Genomic DNA, 22656 nt, shown 5'->3' with positions numbered 1-22656 from the left:
AGCCTGTGCCCCGACATGACCCAGTCCTGCTCCCTACGTATCTTGTGAGCACGTTCATAGCAGCTATTGAATAACAAGTACGCAACAAGCCTGACATTGCCTCTTCGTATTTATGTCCCTGCTACTGAAAAGATGGCAGTTCCCACAGGTGGAGCCCTGGTTGTGAAAGAGAGGTGCTAATTGTTCTGATCTCAGATAGCAGGCTTGGCTTTTATGTTTTCCATCTGTTTTCAACCAGCACTTTAATGTTACTGCACTGCACTGAGGAGATAATGTCAATTGTGGTGCTAAATGTAGTCATATGCATTTTAAAAATCTTGCTCTTACTAGCTAATTCCAACCGTGTCTTTGCCTATGACATGCTAACAATATGCATTTCTTCCGTGGCTTTTAAACAAAACTCCATTTCACTAGTAGAACAACTTATCTGCTGCTAACATTTGCCTTTTTCAGACTGACAAAATGGAAACAATGGGTAATAATTCTGCTTTTTTTAATGCACTCCTTTTGCGGTTGCCTACAAGTTAGTTAAATTCTAATTTCCTAAACATGCCCATATTTCTAAGTTCAGCTACTACTAAGACGCAAAGCATCTTGCAAGAACTACTGAGAAATAGGAGGTTATTTTGCTGATTTAGTTTTTGTATAGCATTGAAACAAGGATTTCTTTAAGTATGCATATCACTTACCTGTTTAAATATTAAGATGCTAGGGGATAAGAAATTGCATGTCTCAGCCTTCCAAGATTCATCTGTGTTATGCTAACTTTTAAAGTATTTAAGGAAGACACCAAAATGAGGAAGGTCTTTTAAAAAAAAAAACAACCAAAACAACCCAAACAACAAAAAAAAACAACTCCTCAGGGGCAAGGCAACTGTTTCATGACTCACAACTTACACCATTAGCACAATGTCAATATTGATGTGTGGTAGGGGACAGAGGTAAGTGCAGGAGGCATTCCTAAAAGAAAAAGCAGTTCAGGCATTTCCGTGCATTTAGTATGCAGGCTTTTTGTTTGCTTGTTTGTTTTCAACTTCCAGATAAATTTAGCAGCTCAGGATTCAACATGATTTTAGAGAAGATTTTTGTTTCAATCCACTGGATTCTGTAGTGATAGGAAGAGAGTCTCCAGTCTGGGGAGTGGTGTTTTGATCATGTCCATAATTCCATATTGATTTTAAAAAATCTGTTTCTAATCAATCTATTCTTATTCAGGCTCTAATTTCCTGGGCACAACTGGGCTAAAGTGATGGAAATCCATTGAGAACATCTCTATATAGGGCACTTCCTTCATCTAGGCATGAAATACATTTGAAATGTTGGTGGCATGAACCTCAAATCTTCATCTGCATTTGGCCTCAAAGACATTTTCTGCCTACTTGGAATCCCAGCCCCACCATTTGGTTGTGCTAATTAAATAATTTCATAATATCCTGGAAAGTAATCCACACTTGGGACAAGTAAAGGTAGAAGAGACTTTGGAAGGATCCGACCCAGATTCACCAATGCTGATCAGAGGCGAGGGCACAGTGGGCTGAGACTGTCAAAGAGGATTTCTTGTACCTCCTTATTAAACAATTTTCTAGACACAGTAATCAAAAGAAAAAAGAAATCCTTCCTTATTATCAGTCTATTTTACCCATCTGAAAGCTAGAACAGGTGTAAGGTGAAGATCTGTGGCCCCTGCTGACACCAGGGAGGACTGGGACTCCTGAGAAAAGCTGCTTTTCCTGCAACCTCCTTGGCTGAACCCAGCTGTATTCTTGGAGGTGCGCTCCCCAGCAGGTATTCTTAAAATGTGGCAGAGCCCTTCTATTCTTTTCTAAAGAGTAACATGGCCAGCATGCCAGAGAAATTTCCTGCAAATAGAATCGTATTTATTTTTGGAAACGTTTTTCAATAAGGAAAAAAAAAAAAAAAAACGGATTGGAAAAACCATTGAAAGTACAAGGCTTTTTAAGCAGCCCTAAAGTGCAAAGCTTCCACAGGTTTGAGACATCTTTCCTCATGCTCTGCAAGAAAAAAAAAAGAATTGAGAAAGGTAGGGAAGTATTCCTCAGGTACGCTTTTCAAGCCTTGTGATTGCAATTAAATTGCAGCTATGCTGCAATTACAGAGATTTTTCACTTCTTAAAGTACACTAGCTGTGTTCTTTATGAATACTATTGCCACTTTATCCAGCTTGCAAATACAACTGCATGTTTAGGGTTCTTACTAGACCTGTTGTTTTTCTTAGACTTTTCTTTATTGTGCAAATTTTGGTGAAACTTTTGGAACTTTTTAACTCCAGAATTAAGATACTGAGTTTCAGTGAGACATATCAATCAAAATGTTCATCGTTGCTTGTATGGTTTCATATGTAATTCTTTTAAAGAGCTGTTGCAGAGTAGCTATGCTGTAGCCACACTGCAACCACTGCCGTAGGGTCAGCCTAATATAATAATAACAGGGTATTAATGACAGGACTCAAACCAATTCCTTTGTCATTACAGTCACCACACTCTACAGGTCCACTGATTCTTCTGTTGCATAGGTCATGGTTAGGAGTGGGCTAGGACTGAAAAGAAGAGCAGAAAAGGTAGCTGGAAAAATGAGGCTATTTATTTTCATCTCCTTCTATGAAGATGATTTACTTTTTTCCCCCGCTGTGTTTTCAGTTTTGAACCTTCTGAAGTCTTATGACAGCCAGCAAAAGGGAAGAATTCAAGCAAGGTATGTGTGTGTCTCTATTTTGTAGGGAAAGGCTTCATTTTTAGGCAGCCAAGCAGAAAAGGAACCCCAGGAGACGCTGCCTGATTAACAAGTCTGCGGGGGCTGGCAGTGAGTTCTGCAAGGTTGAAAGCAAACTTGGTGTAACCGTTGGCACTTGTTCCACGTAGGAATAGTAAGCTCATTTTTGTGCGCTTCCTGATGCTTGCTCTGTGGTTGCGAGCTGATAGAAGGCAACGCTTTGACTTCCTGAATCCTCTAAATAAAGCATCCTTTCTACATAGATGTTTCCAAAGAAAGGCACATTGTACTTTCTGCTTTAGTCGAGTTTTCATATTTGGCTCTTTGAATGAACAACTTTGGGCGTTAAACAGTTGGAAACTTATTTCAAAAGGCTTGAATGTATCGCAAGGAAAAATATCTTCACTTGAATGGCTTTGAGCTGCTCTCAGAAGTTTATTTACAGCGCTGGTGTATTGTACCACAGTTTGAAGGGCATCCAGGCTTCCTCTTTAATCTAAACTCCTATTACTTAAATAATTAATTCACAAATAACTTCAGTTTTCATTATTCCTAAGCTTGTTTCTTTCAAGAGATTATTATAACAAACCAGTGATTATTTAAATACTTGAATTAATACATATATTAGCTCTTGTAAATACAGACGTAGCAAACAGCAAGTCAGCCAGTCCCCATCATTGCACGCACGCTGTACTGCGAACGAATGTGCCTGGACAGTGAGGATGCAAAGCTCATACCCATGCCCTAGTGAAACCCCCAAAAGGCCACTTGTGAGAGCCGTTCGTTTTCAGGGCCACCTCTAATGTGTTTCTCTCCAGTAGAAAGTCCTTTATAGAACTAGGTCTTATGAATTTAGCTAGAATTTCCTGTTCCTCCTAAGCCAGGTTCAGTGAAGTGGGTAGGCCAGCACTTCAATGCTCCATATTCTCATTTTCTCATTCTCAATCAAATAATGATGCTTATTTTGCATGATTCACTACACTCCTGGTTTATTATGTTACTAAATCACATTTATCTTTGTCAGGCTTCCTTTTCCCCAGGCTATTCTGTGTTGTTTTTTCTTTTTTTTTTTAAAACAGATGCTTAATATTTTGTATGGCAGCAACACCAACATATTGTTTAAAACAACATCAGTAAAGAGTTAACTTCCACAATGAGAAAAAAGGTAAAATGAGTCCCCACAGCTAGCCATCTATCAAGAAATCATCTAGTACTCTGACGTTCGCTATAGGCAAAATAAAACAAAGCACTACCAGCAATAAATCAATTCTTGTGTGCGGGTATTGTCAAAATAAGCTGTTCTGGCACTCTCTGATCCAACTTGCAGGCCAAGTAACACCGTCTTTTATACATCCAAGTGTTTTGAAATGCCATTGTGCTCAAGGAAGAGCTAAGCTGTCTCAAATATTAATATCCACAAGGTAATGGGTGTCTCCAGCTTGTGTGGGAAACTTCATTAGGTGCCTTTAAAAGCCAGGCCTTCTTCAAGTAAGCTGTTAATTGTGCATTGCTTAAGACAAGTATATTAAAAATACTCCAGCTACAGATGAGCTTTAAAATCAGAGCTGGCTTTTAAATATCAAAATGTCTGGAATGGCCTGATCTTTTTTTTTTCCCCCGTTCAATAGAAAGACGAGAAACAAGCTCAAGGCTTTGGGTTCAAACTTTCATATACTCGCATGCTAAAGCTCTGGGGTGCTTGCCTAGGTTTTGGCTTGGTCCCATCTATATCTGTTGTATTAAAACAGCTGAAGGCATTCTTCCCCTGTCTCCCCTGCAGCTGGAAAGCACTATCCTCTGCTTTCATGAAAACAAACATCACTGTTGCCTGTTGTATAAGCCTCTAAGTGGTCCAGTTTGCTTTTGCTGAAGTGGCCTATATATCTGTAACTTCATACAAGAGGTAGGTTGTGCAGGTGTGGGATTAAAGTCTTTCTGGTCAGACAATTTTCAAATCGATAAAAACCTCAACTTCAGTCAGGAGCCTCCCCTGTTTAGACAAGATGAGCAGGAAATTCAGACATCTTCCAAAGACATAAGGGGTGGAAAAGGAACAAGAATACGACAACGTCGGCCTATCGACTTGGTGAGTTCTTTGAGCCAAAGATCATTCCGAGATTCGGTATTTTCACATCTGAAGTGGTTGCTCAAACACTGCATCCAGCAGCAAAATGTGTTTTTATTGACCCTTCTGTGGATAAACTGCTTCTCCTCTATGCCTCAGCACTAGAATGAACACCAAAATCCAGGCTGTAAAAGTCATGGTAAAATTTCCCTATATTAAAATTCTGCCAAATTTTTATATTGAGATCTAATTTTAGAATATCACTGCAAACATCACTAGAAATATTTTCTTCTCTGAAAATCAGTAATAGACTAGAAAGGAAAGTTAAGTAAGAAAGGCTTTTCCACTTTTACAACGTAAAGCGTAACGCATGCGCTGGAGCAGTCTGTCAGCACTAGCTGGTGATTTCTGCATCTGGGTCCTGTTTCACAGCGAAACCTGTATTCCTAGCTTGGGAACAAAAGATCACCAGAGATAACTGGTGGAAAACATATTCCAGTTATTGACTAAGCAGCCTCTCCTTCACTCTGCAGCTAATTGCAAGGTTAAAAACTGTAGTTAAAATATCCACATTTATCAACCAATTTGGTTCGTTTCTGCTCCAGATAAATGAAGCAATATTCCATTACCATCTCTGACCATGCCTTATTTTTTTCTACGTAGACTTGTTATGGCAAAATCTCTTTCATTTTAATTAAATTTTTTTCCAGATATTATCTTCACAAAACTAGCACTCGGAGAGGCACAATCATTATTTTTAATAGAAGAGAGTTAATGCTTGTTAAAAATGCTAGAGGAGCATTCGTCACTACTTAAGTTTTCTGTCTGCAAGGAGAGGATCAGAAAGGGTTCCTCAGATCTGCTTTTGCAGGGTGATCTCCGTACCAGACTTGCTCTACAAAAGCAGGTAAGTGCTTGCTCATTTTCAGCGTACAAATAATTTGGTAACTTCAATGAGATTGTTGGACTGTTTCAAAGAAACAGGTTTAAAATGAAGCGTTTCTTTAAGTACTTTGCAGCCTTTAGGATTTGACCTTTACTGTTGTCCCACAAAAACGCTGATTTCATTCTACTTATTTCTAGTTAATAGCCATCACCGCTCAGAACTGGATCGAGATTTCCAGTTTGTTTCATTATTTATCACTAGAGAGCCGTGAGGTCGTAACAGCCTTCAGCAGCTGGCGCGCTCCAGCTCCAGCCAAGATGAACAAGTCCAGAAATTAAGGCGGATGCGGCCTGTGCCTCCATTTCCTTGGGGGGAAAAGTGGCCAAGACTACTGCAAGTGTAGGACTCTTATCCTATCAGTTCAAACTTTGCCACACAAGCAAATGCTAAATATTTTCTAAAATGACCCCAGTTAACCTTCTTGTAATGCCAAAACACGCGGGCCCCTTTCAGTTGCCCACTGGCAGGAAGAGCTGTCAAGGGCATAGCAGTTCTGCTTCACTGCTGACAACCTACCACCATGTCTGGGGTATCAAAGGACACTTCAAATGTCCCCAGCAACCTATGTTTAGGCAACAGAGTTGAGCCTTCCTGGCTGTGGATGGTCCCAAATGGGGATTCGCTCCCAGGCATATGAAGGACAGGCAAACTTGCTGCTCGGCCAAGTTCTGAAGTCCATCCTAGGAAAACTCCTTCTGATCCAAGGCAGGCCAGGATTTCACAAACTGCTGGGAAACGTGAAACCTCCCTAGCTCAAGTATCTTAAGTAGGGCATTAAAGTCTGGTATAAAATGGCTGAGATAAACAGGGTTAGGGGGGCAATGAATATTGGCAATGCATTGTAAAGCCTTTGCTGCTTAGCCCTGGGTTCAAACTGTCCTCTCCCCCTTCAGCGCCTTCTTGATGCTGTGACTTGCAGTTTCTAATTCTGGTACGTTTTAATTTAGTCCAACTTTGGGATGTAATATGTGTGTTTCAGGCAATTTGAAACACCTCATCTTGAGTTTTCCTGTATGGGGAGTGGTTCCAGAACAAGGGCTCTGGCACCTGTTCTCTTCATATTTATTTTTCCAGAAGTGTTTTGTGGTGATCCCAGGAGGCACCCATTCTCTTCAAATTTCTTTTACAGAAATGTTTTAGTAATTGTGGTGACCCCAGGACACTGAATGGAGAGAATTTGGTGAAGTGTCAGATGTAGGGCCTGTGTACGTACATGTGCACATAAGGAGAATGCAAGCACAGATCTTTGGTGGCTTTGTATCCTGATGGGTACAATGAAGAGATAAATCCAAAACATTCACCATGAAAGAGCAGAAGGGGGAAATCTAGAATGCCATAACATTTTTTTTTTCTGTACATCTAGATGGTAAAACTTCTTTACTTTGAAGACTCAGCATTTCTGATGTCAAGAATTCATGCTCAGAAGTGCTGAGATAAGGCTGGAAGCTGTAGATGTGGGAAATTAAATGCAAGCATGAAACCCTCAGCTTATTACTCACTTTGAGCAGTCTGCACATTACTGCAATCAGATTTCTATTCTTATCGCTTGAGAGTTAGTATTTGATCAGGCTGTTAGGCCTGGGTGAGTTGTTGTTAGTTTTGGTTTATTTATTTATTTTTTTTTTAAATCCAAACAGCCTGTTGGAAAAATACACTGGGTAACCAGTACTGCCGCTGAATTTGCCTGTAATTAGAAAAACTATGTCGAGGAGGTAAAACATGGGTGAAAAGGCAGGAAAACTGGAAAAAATTTGATTCTTATAACCCTTGGTGGAAATTACATTTCTGTTTAAAGTATGCACGATGTTTTTAAGAATGAAAATCTCACGCTGGCATTAGATTTTCCTTTGAACTGGATGCTTCCACCCACCGCTGGATGTTCCACCCCCCGGTTTTGCGGGCCGGTGCTTGGTGGGGAGCCTAAGGTGCCCCCGCTTTCCTCAGGAGAAAAATCTTCCAGAGTGCTATTTTGAGGTGATTATTTAAAATTATTTTTTAATGTGCGTTAAATCCGTGGTGGCAGGTTACCCCTGAGCCACAGGGAAATACTGAGGGGTTATGGGGGGGGAGGCGCGGGGGGGGACGTCGTTTCTGGAGCCACCCTCCCGGCTGGCGGGTGAGTAAACGCGGCCTGACCCTGAGCCCCAAACACTGCCCCGCTTCGAGGGTTACGACCCCGGCAGCCCGTGGCTGGCAGCGGCGCGGAGGGGCGGTCCCGAGAGGCGGAGGCGGGGGGCGGAGAGGGCGGTGGGCCGGGCCGGGCCGGGCCGGGCCGTGCCGGTGCGCGGAGGGCAGCGGCGCCGCGCTCCTGTCAGCCCGCGCCCGCCGCAGGGGCCGCGCCTCGGCCCTTCGCCCGCCCCCGGATCGCTTTCATTTTATTTCATTTTTTAATTTTTTTTTTTTTTAATTTTGAAGGGGAGGAGTGCGAAATGAACTAAACATGAGCCAAAATGTCTGAGAAAATGTCCAGCTTTCTGTACATCGGGGACATCGTGTCCCTGTACGCGGAGGGCTCTGTCAACGGGTTCATCAGCACCTTGGGGTGAGTGAGGGGCCGGGGGCTGTGTCGGGGGGGGGGGGTGCCGTGCCGTGCCAGCGGCGGGGCGGCGACCCACGGGGCAGCGGCGGCCGCAGCACAGGAAGCGGCGGAGAGGGGAAAGTAGGAAGTGATGGGGAGCGGGGAGGAACGAGAGAAGTTCTCGCACAGGCCCGGGGCGGCGGGGAGCGGGCGGCGGTGCCCGGGCTCCCGGCGGCGGCCCCGCTCCCCGCTCGGCTCCTGCCGGCTGCCGAGGCCGCACCGCCCGCCCAGCCCCAACCCCAGTGCTCTGTAGAAACAGCCCTGTGCTCTACCCACATGCCTCAATACAGCCGCTGTTCATAGCCAACTTTTTTTTTTTTTTTTTTTTTTTTTTGAGAGGGGGCTTTATTTTACTGCATATCTGAGAATTTCTGTCAAAGACACGAGGGACGAAATCTTTGCTTTCTTGCTCATCGTTGTAATCGGGTGTTAAATGTGCAGCCCTTCTGGTTTGCCTCTGCCTAAAGTCTTCACCTGCGGTTGTTAGTAATCGGAATACTTGTAATGGGATATTAAATTTCACAGGGATGCTTATTCCGTGAGCTGTTCTTTCTCTTTGTGGGGTGAAGAGCTGTAGGATCACTGTGGCTGCTTCACTGAACTACTCCTGCTTGCTCGAGGCTTTTGGTAACCTTGACCATTTTGAATCACCTTTTTGGATTCCAGGGCAGAAAACCACGGTGAATGACGTTAGGAATACACTGATATCTTTCTTTAAACCATCACATAGTTTGGTTGTAGTGACATATCCCGAAGGTGCAGTGGTTCCCTTTGATGTTCAGAGGAGAGCTGGAGTGGTTTCAGTGACTTTGTGGAATGTCCTTAAACCTTTGTTGATGGAAACGACTCCTGCACCTCGTGAATTGTGGTGATTCAATTGAGGAAGCAGCACAAACTCTAGTTTTGGCTGCTTAAGTGTTAGCTATACTTTCAGAATAACAGTTAAACTTGGTAAGGCTGAGCTGCTGCCAATTAACATGTGCCTGGATATCGCTCCCATATGCCTGTGTCCAGAGATCTCTTCAGTGGGGAGCTGTAGAGTGAAGTAAAGATGGTATTAAAAAGCTAACAATGACGGTCTAAGTCACTTGGTGTGGTACGGTTACTGGAAAAGAGCTAGTGTTCAAGGTCCTTTATATTTTAAAAATCTTATTACTTCCTATCGTTGCTGTTCACTCATTTTATCTGTTGGCAAATGTTTTTCCATGGTTTGTTCCTCTATTTGTTGATTTTCTGCCTTCTTTACCCTTGACTATTTTGTCTCACATCTCCTTTTGTTTCGCTGAGTCTTGTAATTTTAAATCCTGTCTGAAAATGTTTGCTTTCCGCAACTGTTAATCACTGGATATCGTTTCTTATTCTTGTAACTCCAGCACTTCTTTTTTGTTGACATGATTTGTTGTTGAGTTTTTTGGTTTTGTTGTTCTGTCTCATTTCTGTGTTCTGTTATCTGGGGGAAGCTAAATTTGCAGTACTTTTCTTTTACTTTTCATTATGTTGAGAAATCTTCCTCATTTCTCAGAACACCTGCTTATCTACAGTTGTAGACACTTCTGCTGTGACTGCTGCTTGTACAACTGTGCGTTCTTTGAATCCGTGTTGGCATGCTCGTGTCGCAGTCCTGAGACCACCGATCCTCCCCTCATCCCTTCGAGTTAGGACAGGACATGTAGCCCCAGTTTTATAGACGGGAAGCCAAGATTAAAGCTTGCCTAAGGCACATGGGAGCTCTTTACCAGAAGAAATAATTGAAGTCAAGCCAACACCCTAACCAACAGACTATCCATGCTCTTTTCTAGTAAGAGCCAGCTAACTCTGCTCAAGAAAACTACCCGAGATGAGACAAGACTCCTGTGTGTGTCTCTCCTTCAGCGGCACGCCAGGAGTTCAAGAATGCTGATGTAGCTCTGTTAGCTTTTCAGTACGGGTTTTTTGGTGCTCTGCTCCCTGGTGCGGTAAAGGCAGCTGCAGAGCCAGGAGGCTGGAGCTGAGGAGCTGAAGGGCCTTGAAGGAAATGTGGAGTCACCAGTAGAAAACTCCCGTGTCTGCTAAATGGGAATGCTGACCCCTCTGCTGGTGGTACGAGAGCTCGGACTGAAATTTAGAGCTGTAATGCCAAGTCGTATTATCTGTGCCAGCTATTGCAGTTACTGCCTTTGGAGTCGTTGCAGCAGCACAAGAGGCAGAAAAAAACCCCTTTATGTTCAGGGAAGAAGTTCGCCCTGCTGCACGTTTTGCGTGCAACCCTTGCTAAACTCCTGCATCTCCTGTGTTCCTGTGGGTCTTCTGTTCAGTGTAAGCATCTGAACAGAGGTGGCCCGTCTTCCGTAGGTGCCTCTTGTTGGTGAGGACAAAGTGGGGCAGGAGCAGAAATGATTGTTCGCTTGCTTGCTTCGTTTGGCTAATGTGGGTCCTTGTTGAATTGCTCTTACCTGTATGGCTTAGGGTGCTGTTTTGAAAGGTGCTGCACAAACTAACTTGTCACTTCTACGCTATTTAGTCTGTCAGATAGTCTCATGCGGTTGCAAGAACTTGAAATCCAGCTGAGGTCTAGTGACGCTGCAGCAGGGTGAGAATCTTGCTTATTTTAAGCTCTCAAAGGCTAATTGTTTCTTAAACAAAACGTGAGTGAGGCCATTCTATAAATAAGACAAAAAAGTGCACAGCACTTCTCCAAGCCGGGGAGGTCTCTCACGTCAGTGAACCTTACTCTTTGAAGAGCTGAACCAGCTCAAGAGATGAGTTTTGAGGTGGAGATTTCTAGGCAAAGGCTGTTTCAGGGGTTTTAGAATACTTTTTGCTCACTTGCTAATGCAGCAATTTTCACGTTCCCAGTTTCCCCAGGAAACCTAAAGCCAAGCGAAAGATGCAGCTGAGTGATTCAGATCAAGGGTAGGGTCCAGTTAATAGCTACTAGAACCTGAGTGTGGAAGTGAGGGCCTCCTAGTCTAGGAGGTCCTAACCTCCTTGTTTAGGAGACTGAGTATCCGTGCCTCTTAGCCCTGTGTCCAGGTGAGTGCGCTGAGAGGTGCTAGGTGAGGGCAGGAGTGCCTTTCCACACCTCCCTCTACAGAAAGGGTTTGAGAGTCGCTGGAGCAATGAGATGCTGTAAATGAGATCCAAAAGGTTGGGGCACTTCTGTGAGCCAGGATAAACCTGTGCTTCCATCCTCGTCTCTGAACTGTTTCTTTACGTACTATGAACAGCTGTTGGATGTGAGCATGAAGGCTCTGCTTTCAGATTTGAGCCCTCTCAGTCAGAAGAGGAAACTGAACCTCTCTTCCGCATCTGGGGTTAGCGCTGTAGTGTGGGATGGGGGCAGGGAAGTCAGGCAGCGCTGGTCCACATTCTTCCTCCTGTATCCATATTTTAAAATAGAACAATTGTTCTCAGTTTTTGGAAGAAGAGGTATAACCACCTGTCTCCAGGAGGATGTTCCAGGCTGTGGATCCCAAGTGGAGGGGGGCACCTCTGGGTAGTGGTACAGGAAAGGGTTTTAGGGCTCACCATTCTCCTTTGGCTGCTGCAGGTCTTTGGATACCTGAGGTACTGAGAGTCCCAGCAATCCCCTGCTCTTTTTGCTGCTTGGCTTTGGGCTTGTGCTGGGTTTGGATGCTGCTTTGAGGTGCTGGTGATGCTGATCTTGTTTTTCTAATCTCAAGGCTCCCTGAGCTTCGCCTTCCCCTCTTTCCTTTTTTAAAAAGGAGAATGCTTTTGGATGTATAAACTGATAGTTTTGCAATTTAGTACAGAAAAGGAAATGTTTGGGAAAATGAATTCACATCCATGGCTAGCTTTACCATTTCAAGATATATTTGGTACTGCATTATTGACCTGTGCTATTAATGTGGGGATTTTTTCCCCATTTTGAGCAATGAATCCCGGTGTCTACTGTTGTCCTAGACCACTGTCTGAACCTTGAGACCACCTTCCCTAACATTTTGGCTGTAAATGTTGGCAATGATGCATGCTGGGAATTAGAGCTGCTATTAATCACCTATCATAGAAGGAGGGGAAAAAAGTATTCTCCATTGGAGAGGCAGGAAAAAAGTAAGTAACAACAATGGCTGATATCAGCTGTCGGAAAGTTTGACGATGGGCCTGTTAGTCACCACCAGTAGCTGCATTCCTGTCTCACCTCCATAAACGTGCTTCTGTGCCCTAGCAGCGAGAAACCTCACGGAACATAATTAATGGGGCGTGCAGTGGGAGCTGCCTGCTAGGTAATATATGACCCTGGATGACGAGGAGTGCTGAGACTTATTTCTAATTAGCAGCAAAAAGTGTGTTGTAGAGTGTTCAGACTCATTTTCTTGAGTTTAATGTTTGTTTCTCTTGAACAACTTCTTTTAAGTTGTGGAAGTATTTGCCAGAACTTTCTTATTTGAAATTAGTATCACAAGTTTTGTTCGAGCTCCTTCACTAGGCTTTTGTGCATTAGTTGCCTTATTGAATTTGGACCTCACGCACAGCCTGAATCAGTCATACTTTGTGAAGAGAAAGTGCCTATGGAACAGCGTAAACCAAAATATTACAAATATCACGAGGCATAAAATGTGTCATCTTGGTGGCCTCAGGAATGGTGCTAAGAGGAAAGATGTGGTGACTGATGATGCTTACAACACACCAGCGTACTATTTTCATCAATGCACTTTTTCACCCTTCTCTCCCACTGCTTGAAAGTGTAAGCTGTGGTTAAGGAACAGAGTCTATGTCCTTTAATAGCAAATTTTTCTTTCCAATGCCAGCTGACAAAACTTCAGTAGTCAGGAAAGAGTAAAAAGCCTGAAGAAAGTGTGAGTGGCATAACTAGAATTACTTCTAGTTTAACTCTGATACATGAAGAATCAAATAATACCTAGAAGAGGGAAGGGAAGATGAATTTCAGCTTTCCTCTGGGTAAAAGTACTCATATGTTTTGTTAGCTAGATACTTTTTCCTCCTGACTGACAGTACCAATGAGATTTGAAAGTTTTGATTGCCTGTTTCTTCTTCTTCTTCTTTTTTTTTTTTAAATCTAGGATTAACAGTTTGAGAAATACGTTCTCATGGGTGTCTTCCTAATGCAAAAGCACTGATCTGAATTGGGCAGCTACTTTGAAAGTATGCTAATGTACCTGGGAACCTAATTTGGCCCATTATATGACGCTTTTCAGCTATATGGTGTATTTCTTCTCTGTGATAACTTTCTTAAGCATAAGCCATATTATATGCATTATTAAATACCTTCATTGATCTTACAATAAATGCCACATAAGCAGAGATGTAGACATATAAATACAGCTCTGTATCTCACATGCCTTGCAGTTCAATACATATATCAAAGCTTATATCCTCTGTAATTATCCACTCACATTAGCAATTAGGCACCGCTCCCGCTTTGCCATTTATGATGAATTTATTTTGATGCTCATCTCAGATATTCTAACAACAGCGCTGTCTTTAAATAAACAATGAGACAAAGCTTTCCACAAAGCGCCCTTGTGGGAATGCAGCAAGTAATGAGCCCCGGAGGGGGTTTGTTTGTCTCAGAAGTTTTACTCGCACACAGAGCACAGCTTGGGTGTGAAGGACATAGGATTAGACTTAATTACGGTATTATGATTTATGAGACTGTACGCTAAAATGCAATATCCTTGGTTCAAAGAGCTCATTATCAAACAGAAGTGGAGAGAAAATTGGGGTGAGGGAAAGACTCGATTGGTTTAATGTAAAAGTGAGTTTACTTGTAAGCTGTGTGTTAGTAATGGAAATAAGAGAGGACTTGAATTTTAAATTGAGGCAAGTGGTGTGGCTGTTACAACTTCTGTAGTTCTCAGCTGGGCTATGGATAATGTGGGGAGTAGTTGGGAAAGAGAGGGGAGATTTTTTAACTTGCATAACTTTAAGTCTGATTTAACTTTGTTTTGCATAATGAGGGGATTACTAAACAGTCTTTATGTGGTTCTCGGACTTGCTAGAAATCAAGGTTATCCTATATTTTAAAAGTGCCGCAGAAGAAGGAGTCAGGTCAATCTTTGACTTCCCCAGCTTGGAGCATTGTCTCGTAAGCAGCGCACGAACCTTTGCTCAGTCGGCTGTTTCGCTGCACGGCGAGGTGTTTGAAACCCGCTGCACTTTGTTGTCAGTGGTACAGGCTGCTGCTGCTGCTTGGCTGAAGCGTGAGCCTGTTTGTTGGGCAATAGCACAAAGCCGTGTCCTCTGCACGTGGATTTAAAGTACTTGAAAGTCTGGTTTTTACTTGCTTTGAAAAGTCTGTTACTTCTTGTACGAAAGGGAGACGAGTGACGTTCAAGTGTGACTTTGATATACTTGATTAGGGATGTTTATGGAAGAATGGAGAAAGGAAAAGGAATGGTAGGTAGTTCAGGATTTGACTTTTTTTTTCCTTGTCTGTGCTGTGTTTTGTCACTTGCTCAGAGGTGCATATTTTAATTATATTAAGGGCATAAAAACCTTACGACTGATTCTTTTAAACCTTCATTTGTTATTTGTAAATCCCATTCCTTCTATTAACTTGAATCAGTAGTTCCACTGCTATGTAGATCTGTAGAAGCTTTCTGACATAGGTCCTGCTTTCAGCTGTTTTTAATGATGCTAAACCTTGACTTTGTGGACCCAAAGTAGATGCCTGGGGCTGAATGTGTTTGTGTGCAAAGTTTCAAGTGAAATGCCATTTCTGAGAACAGGATAAGCAAAAATGCATCGGTTATCCCTGATTTTTTTAAAAGAAAAGGTCTTGCAGGATGTGTCAAGAGCCTCCTTGAGCTGCAGCGTGGTCTTCTCCAGCATGGATGGCTTGCCCTTCCCTGCCCCTTTGGAGGTTTGCCCAGGTTTTGACAGCAGTGAGTTGAGGAAGGACCTCATTCAGACCCCTACGACTGTGTGGGCTGTTTTGGTACCTGCCTCTGGCCGGAGGGCAGCGAGTGTTACCTGGCAGGAGCAGCTTCTCCTCTCCACTGGCACTGGGCGCCAAGAGTCCCCAGCCTGACCTGCAGCTGTGTGGGAGGTGAATCCCGGTTCCCAGAATTTCCAGATTCCTTTGCTGGGGGGCACAGGACAGCTTTGGTTGTCCAACTGCTTTGTGTTCTCTATCGCTGGGGAAGCAAAAATAATTTCTGTTTTTACTATCTCGGTTTACTTCAAATATTTAAACCAAGAAATGGCATTCCAGCAAGGTAATGGTTTTGATTACAAAATTGGAAACAGTTAAAGCAGGAAAGCAAAAGACAGAGAAAACACAGGTGTAAAACATACTTGTAAGTAATGTATTATATTAGTACTGCTTGAGGGGGGGCTATTTTGTCTGCATAAGCCAGAAGATTGTGTTGGGAGTAGTCTTGTCGCTCTAGAGCTGTCTTTCTAACTGTCTTTTTGTGCCCAAATCTCTGTCCACCTCTTATGCTTATTTGTTTGCTTTTTTTTTTTTTTTTTTTTGTTGAATAGAAACAAATCCAAAGCATGTAATTTAAAAACATGTCTTATTGCTTAGTAATATAGGAAAGAGGGCCCTAAAGTGCGGACCAGGTTGGGCTGCCTCAAGTCCGTGTGAGTGCTGCTGCACTGTCCCGCAGTGAGATTGATCCCCCCTTCCAGAGCTCCTGCAGGGCAGGTTCTTCTGCTCAGGTTTACCTTTTGACTTAGCAAGCTAAGTGAATTGTCGTTATAAACTGTGGGCAGGTTTTGCAAACCATGTCCATGGGTGCTTTTTCCCCTCCTCCTGTTGGTCAGTAGCGTGCCTTCTGCGCCTCTACTTTGGGGGATCCTTTCACGCTGGTGGGAATGTTTTGGAGTTCGGCAACTTGGGATGCTCCCTGTGCCGAAGCTACGCCAGCCTTTTGTGGGCTTCACAGGTACGTGACACTACCCGAGCAGGATTTTCCTTGCTGTTACTTCTGCTGGCTGTTGAGCGACCACAGGGTTGCTATAGGTTGTGGAAAAGAAAACAGGAAGACCGTCGCCCCCGTCCACCCAGCGCTTCCTCGCTGGCCCCTGGGTGGGTGCAGAGGGGAGTGCTGGTGAATGGAGGGTGAGGCAGTAGAGAAATCAGCAGAGCAAGGGTGTGTGGGAAGAGTTAGGTGTGTGTGGTGGGACAGTAACTGATGTACATGGTCTAAAAGACAGCAGGGATTAGGAGGGAAGTAGGGCTGAAGCGGAACAGAAGATGACAGTTGCTGAGAGACCTGCAGTGCCCTGCTGTCAGAAAATAGCTGTGAAAGCTACTGGCAAACTCTTCTTTTCAAATTACTCCATATAGAAGAAATCAGCTTGTCACTGCCACTGTTTACTTTGATATTTCAAATGATGGAGATCTGCGCTGAGGCTAGTATGGTCTCAAACAACTAATTATTTGCTATTTTTTTCCCCAGGATTTTTGGTGGTGTTTAGGAAAATGCATGATGATACTGCCTTCTCCAAGAGAATGTCTGAGTTACAGAGTCAGTTCCTTAGAAAGAAATAGCAGTTTTAAGATTGTCTGTGGTACTTTATGCAATTCTTTGTGTAAAAGCACAACAGTCCTTACTGACGTGGTCCTGTGCTATTGTTTGCAGTGCATGGCTGACTTGCTAAGTGCATGTGATGTCCAATGCTTTTGTAACAACTCAGCTTATATGTAATGAGTTGTGATACTCTGGTTGTCTTCTTGTATAATAGATTTTGGACGGTTCATTTGAAATGCCCCTTTGGGTTGTTATTGACACATGAGTGAGGGCATGGAGTTGAAATTTATATGAAATTACTTGGCAGAAGAAGGCTAGAAGAGCATATCCAAGGGTGGCTGATATCTTTGACACTGTAGGTTAAGCTTACAGCAGCTCTTCTCTGTACAAAGAGTTTATACTAAAACAGTAATCAAGTTTTTGTTCTTTGACCTCTGGCAGATAAAAATCAACATCATTAAAAAAAATCAACAAACAAACCCCAAAACAAGGCTTTTTATATGAATCTCAAAATATAGAAACTTGTTATGATCCAATGCTTGGGTGACTTATCTTAATTTTCTTTTAGAGGCTTGTTTGAATTTCAAACAAGGGTTTGTTTTTTTTCTTCTGGACTTAACATACACAAGTTAATGAATGTTGCAGAGGCAACTGAGAGTATGCAGTCACAGGATTAGGAAAACAACTGCTTAGACTCATGGTAAGCTCCAGATTTTTATACATACTGCCTACAGTTAAAAGACAGCAACCCAGTTCTTAGGGTTTTCCTCTTTTCAGTGTAAATGTGTGCTGGTATTCCTGTGTGCAAAGCAGAAGCAGGCCAAGGACAGGAGGCCTCGAGCCACCCAGCTATCTGCTTGCGTCCTGACTGTGTTTTGGATGAAAGCTAGAGGAGGAGCATGCACAACCACCGAAGCATCCCCAGCCAGCCCTGCAGGACATGTTTCATTTCACTGTGGGGAATTTTGCCTGACTCCAGCGTGCACCTACGTCCTGATGCCTGTGAAATTTGGTGTAGTTGTATAATCTTGAGCACTGTGATGTGGAAAACTTAACTAGGCAGCTTTAGAGGTCAACTAAGTTGAATCTGTCAGTGTAGTTTTATCCTAAATCTTGCAATATCTGGAATTATTTGTAAATTCCAACTTACAGAGCTCTGTGAATTTTGAGTATCCTCAGCTTCCGTTTAAGAAAAAGCGAGTTGCTCTCTCCTCATGGATGTGGGGAAAAACTTGAAAATAGAAATGTTCACAAATGAAAGGTGTGGAAAGAGTGCCCTGACTTTAGAAGTAATTTTCTTCTGCTAAGTTTAAATCAGAGCACATAGTTTGCAGGTGGGGGGGACGAATAACTAATGGTACGTGAGTACTTGAGACTGGAAGCAGTGCTTTTTGCATGACCTTGTTGATGTCATTTTGAAGTTAGCTGGGTTTGGACTTCTGACGGGCTCGCCAGTTGTTCCAGATAAATGAATCAGTAGAGTGCTTTGCTAAGATATTCTCAATCACCTTTTAAATCTAATAATAATTTTTGTTGTTGTTCAGAAACAATAAGTAAAGAAAGACTGGATATCAGATTCAAAAACACTGAGAGCAGATCTTTGTACATTTGAGTGGCCAAAATGCATCACTAAGCAAGTTCCATTTTTCTGATCAAAGAATAAAAGTTTTAAGACTACCTAGAAAGTTTAAAAAAAATCCTTTATAAAACCCAAACAAATGGTGCCAAATGAGAAAGGTTAACTGCCTGTTAGTAGTATTTACTTTGGTATCTTGGACAATTGCTGACTTAGGTTGTTGCCTCTCGCCAAGGTAGGCTCAGTTTCAGCCAAAAGCACTGTTTCCTCTTTGCCGTCTGCCACTTGTGAGGGTGCCACTCCATAGACTTCACTTCTGTTCCAAATTGGAAAAATAAGGCCTGTTGAGCTTGAGTCTTTCCAGATTGCTGAAAAATTGGAGTTAAGTGAAGAGTTTTGTGACATTCCATTGTTCTAAAAGGAGATTTTATATCAGGTTTGCTGATGTAAAAATCAGGTAGGGCAATGTCTGTAATGCTTCTCAGGTTGAAGACAGAAGTCAAGCTTTAAGGTTGAACAGGTTTAATAATTACAAATTTGTAGACTCACAAACTGCAAAAGTCATGAGGCAATTTAAAAAAAACAAAACAAAACAAAAAACCAACCTGTTGAAGAACATTCAAGTTAAGATTTCTACTTCCCTGGCTAGATTTTCAGGAGTACTAATACATAGATTAGGATTTGATCATGAAACCATTCAGAGGCGGGCATCTGGCCCTTCAGAGAGGGCTCTGCTATGGACCCTGGCAGCTGCAGGATTTGGGTTAGAGGTATGCTCCGTTTGTGTTAGCAATGGGCTTCTCTTGCAAAAACAAAACAAGGTCAGGACCTGGCAGACAATAAGTCCTGTCTGTATTAACTTTTGTAGTTGAACAGGTTTTTCTGCCATTGAATCTAAGGACCAATAACTGGTTTTGTTTTAGTTTGTTTTTTTTTTCCCCCTATCTAATATCTAGGATATAGTAGAAGCATTAATTGTTAAGTTCTGTTATAACACCTCATTTGAAGCAATCCTGTGCATTACACTGGTGGAGCCAGACTCCCGGCCGTGGAGCTGTAGACCTGGTAGAAACAGCTAAGCAGTTTGGGCTGCGCTTAGTAGAATTGCTTTACTTGGGTAGAGCTGGAAGTGAGACAGTGCTGGTTTGAGTTTTCAAGCATGGATCTAAAGTATGTTTAAAAGGAATTATTGTAATAAGGGATAGGACTGACTTGCATGAGATTGTCAACTAATTGTGGAATATGACCAAAGTCTACAAGTTCTGGGTCAGTGCTCTTTTTGTAAATGTTGATCTAATACAATGTTCGATGCTAAATTGCATAAATTTTTTTTTTGGTATTGTCTCATCTCATGGTAAGTCTTGGGAAATTAAGGCAGCTGTGACAGAACTAGTTGGTTTATTAAAGTTTACATGTGTTGAACATAGAATCATAGAATGGTTAGGGTTGGAAGGGACGCTGGAGATGCAGAATGAGTTTTATCATTGCAAGAAAAAAACATATGCTGAAAAGTTTTATGCTTTCTGACGTTATTGTCATGCTCATACATTGGGTGGAACCTCCTTGACACTGGTAAGTATAATTACTGTTCTTCATTTGTAATAGAGGGACAAGATAAAATCATTTCTGCAACCAGATGGCTGAAGCAATAGAAGTCACCACTCAAAGCTCATGCACTTGCTAAAGCCCAAGTAAAACTGAGCTATGTTACCCAAGAAGCTTCTTAGAAAGAAATTCAGCATTGACAGGGCAAGCTATACAGGCCTAAGTGAGTAGACATACAGAGAACATAGGACAAAAACTCAGTCATAGGTGGAGAAAACCTGCTGTGTTGACCCAAGGAAAATAAAAATGAGCATGCACTACTGAGTGCTGTTCTCTCTGAAAACTCTAATCAAAGAAACTGTTGCTGTTTGATTTATCCTGTGTCCAGGAAAACAAGAATTTATATTTTTTTTTTTAATGAATAAATGATCAAGAAAATACCTGACATCATCTCAGACTTTTCTTTGTAGTGGAAACAGCCCTTAACTCTCCAGAACTGACATAATCACTTGTGACTAATGATAACCTGGTATCATGAGATGCATCCAGCTTTCAAAATGGAAATTTGTGACTGATGTTCTTGTCTCAAAAGAGACCAGAGAGAATTAAGATGTTTCTAATGTAAGAACTGGAAGCCTTGCAAGTAGAATTAAAGCAAGAGTAAAAATGTCATATGAAAAAAAGAACTGAGTGCATCAGAAGGAGTCAAAACAAAGAGGTTTCCTAGTGAACGCTTTGAATGATCATCTACAGGAGAAAGGGAAATCTTTTATGGTCAGCAATTAAAAACTGTCTGGACAAGTTTGGGAAATGAGCAGGCAATATACCCACTCTCAAACAGCCAGGTGGGTCAATGGGATGGTCAAAAATATTTTTTCTGTGGTTCTGATCGGATTTTCCACAAAATATAAATGAGGAAAGCTTTGGATTGCTTTGAGTTTGAGCCTCAGCAAAGACTTGACTTTAGAAATGATTTTGCAGACCACTTCTGATAATCAGTTATCCAAGTGTGGAAAACTGGGTATGAGAAGACAAAGGGCAGTTTAGGAGGTGATGAAGTATGATAAAATTTTTGAACTACATGGGAGAACTCCTGTTGGTGCTTAAAATGTCAAAACATTTTCGTCATATTTTATCTAAGAAAGAAGTTACATGATCAGGACAGAGTATGTTGAGGCATCTTCAGGATAGCTTGCCATGTGGTTGTAGGAGTTAATAGGGCTGTGCTTTCACGGGCATTCACAGATCTGGGAGCAGCAGGGTGACCTTGATGCCTCACCCAAATGAACTGTCTGGAGGCTAGTTGCAGATACTGACTTAGGCAGAAGATCAAAGGATGATTTCCAGGAATGACTCTGCTGCAAAAGAGGTCACTTTTTCTTTCCTTCCCATAACTTGCAAAACCTCCTGAATAATCCACTTGAAGAATGTATTTTTCCTGGAATGGACTTCAGAGGAGCCAAAAGCTTTCCCAGGAGAGCATTTGGGAAGATAATTGACCCTTGCAGTTGTCTTAAAGTGTAGTATCCCCTTAGAGTGGCAAGATCAAGGTTTTCTGCTCACACCAGGCAAGCCTGGAGTTTAGAAATGAGATCGTGCATAGGAGGTTATATTCGTTCAGAAATTATATCATAGCTTTGAAACTACTGAAATTAGGGGGGCTGCAGAAGTTGTAGCTGGTAAGTATGATTTGGTGAAGTGTAAGCAGGATGTGGAGAATGGTGCAGGAAATGTGATGTTTGCAAGATAGATAAGAGAGAGAGCCCCAGTTCAACAGGCATCTTGTGGGAGCATCGATGGTGTGTGTTGCCAAAGAGCTTAGTTTTTTTTTTTCTGCCAGAGAATTGATAGTTATGACTGTCTGTTGACATAGTCATGACTTGTTTCACAAAATCTCTTGACACTTGTGAAGTCAGGCACCAAAGGGCGCTGGAAATAGAAGAGTCTTTGCTGAATTATTTTTGTAGATTTAGAGTCAAGAGTAAGCCATCTATGGATCAAAGGAAAATTTGAAGTATTTCACCGAGTCTTTGAGACTGTAGGCTTCCTTAAAGGATGCACTATCTCATTGTGCCCACAGTCTGATGGGTATGGTAGAAAGGATCGTTACGGACTTGTACCTTCAACTGCATTATTCTATAGACTCAAGGAAATTAGGGCACCATATGCCATTGCCTTTGAGGGACTTAGAACAGAAGTGGATGAGAAGATGACTTATACTCCAGAAGTTATTTTGTTTCAATATAAAGTAAATCTCTTTATTATAAAGAAATTCTGGGGTAATCTGGACTGTGCAGAAGATCAAACACTAAACTGGAAAAGCTCGTTCAAGCCTGTTTAGTAACATGAACATCTATCTCTTGGACACATTTTTACAGGAAAGCGTATGGAGTTCAGGGCTTGACTGGGTGTGAGTGAGACACAATGAATCAAGGAGAATTCAGTTTCAGTTGCACTTTGTGCCTCCTCTTTTTATGTAGTTTGAGATACATGTGTTATAGTAATTTAGCTTGTAGTGACAAGTGCATGGACTAAAGAGACCAAGTTCATGTCTGGATTGAAGAATGAAGATTTCCAGCAAGCTGGAGTGAAAACAAGCATTTTTTTCATTAGCTGCTTTTTGTCTATTATCTAGGTTTAGCAGAAGGTCATACAAGAACTAGAAGCACTTTGTCCCTTTAGCCCGAAAGGACTGAAAATATCTTGTCAGCTATTCTTTCCAATCAGTTTGGTCCTCTGAGGATACCGAAGATACTGTATTCCCAGACTTGCCCA

General features: G+C 42.2%; 1 protein-coding gene across 1 annotated transcript in view; it reads left to right on the top strand.

The window, feature by feature from the left end:
• The first annotated feature begins 8160 nt into the window (after nucleotides 1–8160).
• ITPR2 (inositol 1,4,5-trisphosphate receptor type 2) overlaps nucleotides 8161–22656 on the top strand; it is a 267039-nt gene continuing 252543 nt past the window's right edge. Inside the window, exon 1 of the mRNA XM_086756987.1 lies at nucleotides 8161–8283. Coding sequence (XP_086613113.1) covers nucleotides 8192–8283 — 92 coding nt within the window. The 5' untranslated portion in view covers nucleotides 8161–8191. The remainder of the gene's footprint in view (nucleotides 8284–22656) is intronic.

The sequence above is a fragment of the Chlamydotis macqueenii genome, chromosome 1 (genome assembly GCF_036417535.1).
Source record: "Chlamydotis macqueenii isolate bChlMac1 chromosome 1, bChlMac1.mat, whole genome shotgun sequence".
Lineage (NCBI taxonomy): Eukaryota > Metazoa > Chordata > Aves > Otidiformes > Otididae > Chlamydotis > Chlamydotis macqueenii.
The sequence above is the reverse complement of the archived record's forward strand: the minus strand, read 5'-3'. Positions and strand labels throughout refer to the sequence as shown.